Below are 5314 nucleotides of genomic sequence, written 5' to 3' on the forward strand. Positions count from 1 at the left end.
TGAATTTAAGATGATAAAATTTCATTTTTTCGTGAACCTAAGAAGCAATAGTTCAGTGTAATAGAGATGTTGTAATGTAATGTTTTACATACATTTTAATTTAGTGAAAATAAAATATAAAATAAAAATGATTTTTTTTTTAATCTATGGTTTTTGAGTTTCACGTTTATGAGAAACCGTGGTATTGATATGGATTATATTTATTTAAGGGGGAAAATTAAACCAGCGTAGATCCATCTTAACTTACCAAAATGTGAGAGGGATTAAATCCCTTGAAACACATGTCAAAACTCTTTTAGAGTGAAAAGAAATACGATCCCTCTACATGGATCTAGGCTAGTTGTAAATTTAATAAAATTGTTGTAGATTTTAAGGTATAATTCGAATTTTGTTGGAGAATAATTTTATTTTTTAATTAAATTTATGAAATTAAGAATTATTGATATTTATATTTTTTTCTCATTTTATATTTTTTAAAATTGATTTAGTTATATAAGTTGGAGTTTGTTGGTTGTCGTTAGTTAGCCCCAAAAAAAAATCACACTAGTGGTAGAGAAATAAACATTTTACAAAAAAAATTGAGTCCAAAATTAAAGAAAAGTAAGAATAATTTTTAAGTCTCAACACTTAAAAATGTGACATGCTAAAGCTTGTCTATGCTAGATAACTAAAGAAAAAAGAAAAATAACTCAATATATGCCCATACATCTTAAAAGATTCAAAGGGATAGAGGGATCCACTTCAATGGGAGCAACATAATTTTTTTTGTTGATTGTTGGACTAGCATTTGATGCCAAGACCTCAATGTGCTCCAATTTGTTCTAGAGAGCTTTTATCTGTAGTTGGATTTTATCTAGCATCAACAATATCTCATTCTTAGCATCATTTCCCTCTAGGAGAACCTTGGCAAGGAGGGTATGCATTTTCCAATAAACGTTACAACATGTAGATATTGATTTTTGTGCCTCTTGGTGTGCCTAATGTTTGGATCCCAGGTCACTACTTCAGTAAATACATCATAATTTTAGTGACATTCTTACTCTTGGGCCACCTCCTCTTTGTCTTACTTGTCACTACTTCAGTAAATACATCATAATTTTAGTGACATTCTTACTCTTGGGCCACCTCCTCTTTGTCTTACTTAACCTCTTGTATCTCTAAAGAAGTTTGATTATGAAATAAACATGGTAAGGATTCGCCTCTATAGTGTGTGCACAAACCACCTTTAGAACGAAAGCCTCCTCTATGTCAATGTCTGTACACTTTGTACCTAGTCATAAGTGTAATAGGGTGGAGGGGATGTGGCAAAGGTGGTGGTGAGGGGGAGTGAGAACGATGATGATTAAGTTGAGGAAGAAACTAGTGGCCTATTAAACGTTGCTAATAACTAGCATTGGAGACAATCTAGTAAACCTAAGATGAGAATGAAACATCTATCCTCTCCTACTAAAAAATGAGTGAGGAAAGACAAAGGTGCAAAAAAAACCTTATAGCTCGAGGATAACAAATGGAGGAAGGAAAACTCCATCATGATTTAAAGCAAAAGAGAGCAAAGTGAGTAGGAGACAAAGGGAAAAGAACACATAGTTGGAATAGAGTGAGGGGTGGGAGGACATATTGAGCTCAATGGCCATGTCTACCCCCACTTTGCACTTCTCTTATTATAAGGATTTCACAATTTATAATATATTGATATTTTTCTTCTTAATGTTTTAAAATATTCTTAAGATTTTTTTTCATGAGTTACTTCAATTATTCATATATTTATGTTGAGTTGAGTGATTATGTCTTAGTTCTCTATACATAAGACAATATATCATCATATGCCCCACTTCTTCTGTTTGTGTTTGCTTGCTAATCAAATTTTTCTTCTCAATTTTTAATTTTGCATTGAGAACAATTTTTCCTACCATTTAATTATATGTGTAAAGACTTGGATTGAATTGAGTGAAGTTTAAATGTTTTGTTTTATTTTTATTTTTCCTTTTTCTTTTTTTAATTTATTTATTGAAATTTATTAAAAAATTTAAGTAAATTATTTGAATTACAAAATTTATACAATATAATTAAAAAAAATATATTATAAGTGTTAAATTTATCTGTACATTATAAAATTATATTTTAAATAAATAAAATAAAATTATAATTTGATGTAAAAAGTTATTATCAAATTAAAAAAAAAAAACAATAAAATTTATATTTTTAACCAAAATGACCGCATGATTTTGAAAATTAAACTCACTTCAATAAGATCACTATTATACTATTCTAAGCTAATACCTCACGACATATTTTGACAAAATTTTAAAACAAATTTTACATACATAAACATATATAATTCTACCACTGCTTAATTTAAAACACTAAAATTATTTAAAGACGGGCACATAAAATATAATTCCACTTCCAGCTAATTTAAAACACTAAGATGATACAAAAGCTTTAAAAATTGTTCAAAGAAAAATGATACAAAAGCCTTAAAAATTGTTCAAAAACATATTCACTTGAAACATTATAAAAATAAAAATTGTCATATAATTACATGTAATTATAATATGAAAATTGTAAAATATATAAAATGAAAATTGTAAAATGAATCACAGGCAGCAAAATTGATATATATATATATATATATATATATTGGCAAGAAAATGTAATATCAATAAAAAAAACATGTAATTGAATTAATTTATGAAATGACATTACATTTTTGTTAAATTTTAGGTGAGAAGAACTCCTTGCGAGAAAATCTCCCATAATCTTAATGAGGAGATTCTAGTAGATTTCCAATTAAAATTCTACATAAGTTTCATATAAGAAAAATAAAAATAACTTTAAAAAAATCTTGACTGGATTATTATATTTTTTTACGGCATTTTATTAACATAGTTATAAGTTTCACTTTCACTGGGTGCTCCTCTATCGTTCTAATTCCATGTATAGGAATAAACCTAAATAAATTGTAATACACTCTTAGGTTCCGTACTTCAAACAAAAAAAAAAAGCCCACTGTTTGCTTTGTAGTTTCATTCTTTTACTTAAATGCTTCTGTCACTCAAGTCTTCTTTGCAAATTGCTCCATTCCATTCCTCCAGTGAATTTGTTTAGAAGAACCTGCAGCATATTTCGACTTTGTTATTCCTCATGTAATGCTTTTTCTTGGAAAAAATTTCCCCTCAGACAACCTTTGCTTACCTGGTATTGTAGATTTTCATGTTGGACAGGCTAAGATGTACCCCGGTCAAGCATTTCCTGGTATCGCCGAAATGACATCTGGTTCTGCATCCTCAATTGTTCATAGAATGTAGATATGAATTCTTCGGCCTCCCTGTCCACCTCATTGTCCTTATTTTCTTCACCGGATGGATTCGACGTCCTTCGAGACAGAGGAGACAACAATGGGCTCAGTTTCTCGAGGGAAGGCATATCACCATGTTCAAAGCAATTCTGGCTGAAGGTTTCGTTGTCGTAGTCCAACAGGGGAAGGACAAAAGCACTGAGCTCTTCCTTGTCATCTTCAACTAGATGCGGACGAATGCATGAACAGTGCAGAATATTTGTGGGAAGGTGGTGACGTTTTCTCTTGCCTATCTGTAAGGGAACGGGATTTGCTGGGCTGTTGCTGCAGGAGAATTCATATTCTTGGAGCCCAAAACCTCCATCGATTTTGCCTCTGGAATGATGGAACACTAGATTCCTCAGGCTTCTTCCACAGACTTTCCCTCTCTTCATCAATGAATGCATGCCCATGAGCATCTTGCGTTTGGAAACGACCCCTTTTCTCATCACAAAAAAGGCAACCCGTAAAACGTTCCAAAGACGCTTTGCTGAAACGTGATCTACCCCAGAATGGACCTCCATTTCTTTTTAACCCTTTTCTGATCAAACGGCACAAGGTGTAGTAATAATATAAACACACGCACAAATTGAATTCGATCGATGCGGATGACAAACAACAATATCAAACATATAGAACCTGGGAGGGAGCTACATGAACAAATCTGACCACTTGTGGACTGACTTGCAGCGCCTGCGAGGCATGAAACCTCGCAGACCAGGCCGATGAGAGAGAGGGTTTTGAATGATAATCGTATTTAGTAGTGAGGGGATGAAATACTTGCAGAGCAAGTCATGGGTAAGTGGCGCGTAGAGTACCGAGCACGCAGGTGTTCCACGAAAACTTTTTTTTTTTTTTAACACTAGGATAATCGGTAAGTGTTCCACGAAAATTTAACTCGAAGTTTCATCCTAAAAAGTAGGAAAGTTGGGGCTGTTTCCTGAAATCATGCACCCTCCACAAAACGCGTCATGAGGGCTGTCTCTTGACAGGCACCTTTTCTGAAAGAACGTTTTTAAATTGCACCGGAAACACAGCTAAAAGTTCAACGAGCGAAACATTGAGTGCAATTGAAACATAGCCTCGTGATGCGAAATCATTCGAATCATAAAACATATCGTGGACGACATTGGCATCGCACAATTTGATCGTGCAAAATTCGAGGGTTTAGTACGACATTCAATTTTGCTCAAAAATAACCCCAGATTCCGCACAACAAAACATATATCAGGATTGAAACATCACACCTCCTTTTGCGAAATTGTTGTTGTAATCATAGCATATGTTGTGGAGTACCTCGGTATCTTACCTCTCGAGGCTGTAGGTGTCGGGATTTAGCATGCTATCGACCCACTATTTTTATATCCGAAATTCGTAATGGATTTTTTTAATTAATAAAAGGAATTATAGCTGAATTTTAAATGTTTAAAGGATTATTTTTTCCATTGTAAATTTAATAGGAATGGTAGATTTTAAGTTGTATGGGATAATATATCATTTGCGCCACATCTTCTATTTGTGTTTGCTTTCAGATCAAAAATAAATATTCTTCTCCATTTTTATTTGTCCATCTACCTATATCTATTATATAATTGCTCGATGAAAGAAAATTGACAAAGTTCTATAATGTTTTTAAGGTTTTACCCAATTATGAACTAACCAAAATTTTTAGATCAATGAGAATTATAACTTTCTCTATGACCATGTTGAAGATAATGGAGAATATCCTAGAATAGGTAGAGTCGGCTCACGTAACTTCCAGATAGGAATTAGTGTTTATTTCTTAGGATGTTGTTCTAACTACCCTAAAACCATGTTTTCTATTTAATGTGTAATGTGCATGAACAATGTAAAGCGTTCTGCAAAGCAAGATTCTCCTTGTTTAGACTCTTTTTCGTAGAGCTGACCAGTGGGTTTTATTTCATTTAATACAAACATTTCCATTTTTATCATGGTATCAGAGCGTCAGGGATGAGG

General features: G+C 32.7%; 1 protein-coding gene across 1 annotated transcript; it reads right to left on the reverse strand.

The window, feature by feature from the left end:
* Positions 1–3225: 3225 nt before the first annotated feature.
* On the reverse strand, positions 3226–3861 carry LOC149199990 (uncharacterized). Its single transcript, XM_089400798.1, has one exon. It carries the CDS (start codon positions 3859–3861, stop codon positions 3226–3228), a length of 636 nt encoding a protein of 211 aa, XP_089256924.1.
* Positions 3862–5314: the final 1453 nt, after the last annotated feature.

Source organism: Pinus tabuliformis, chromosome 2_1 (assembly GCF_031772625.1).
Source record: "Pinus tabuliformis cultivar Carrire ecotype Pingquan chromosome 2_1, CPIR1, whole genome shotgun sequence".
NCBI lineage: Eukaryota > Viridiplantae > Streptophyta > Pinopsida > Pinales > Pinaceae > Pinus > Pinus tabuliformis.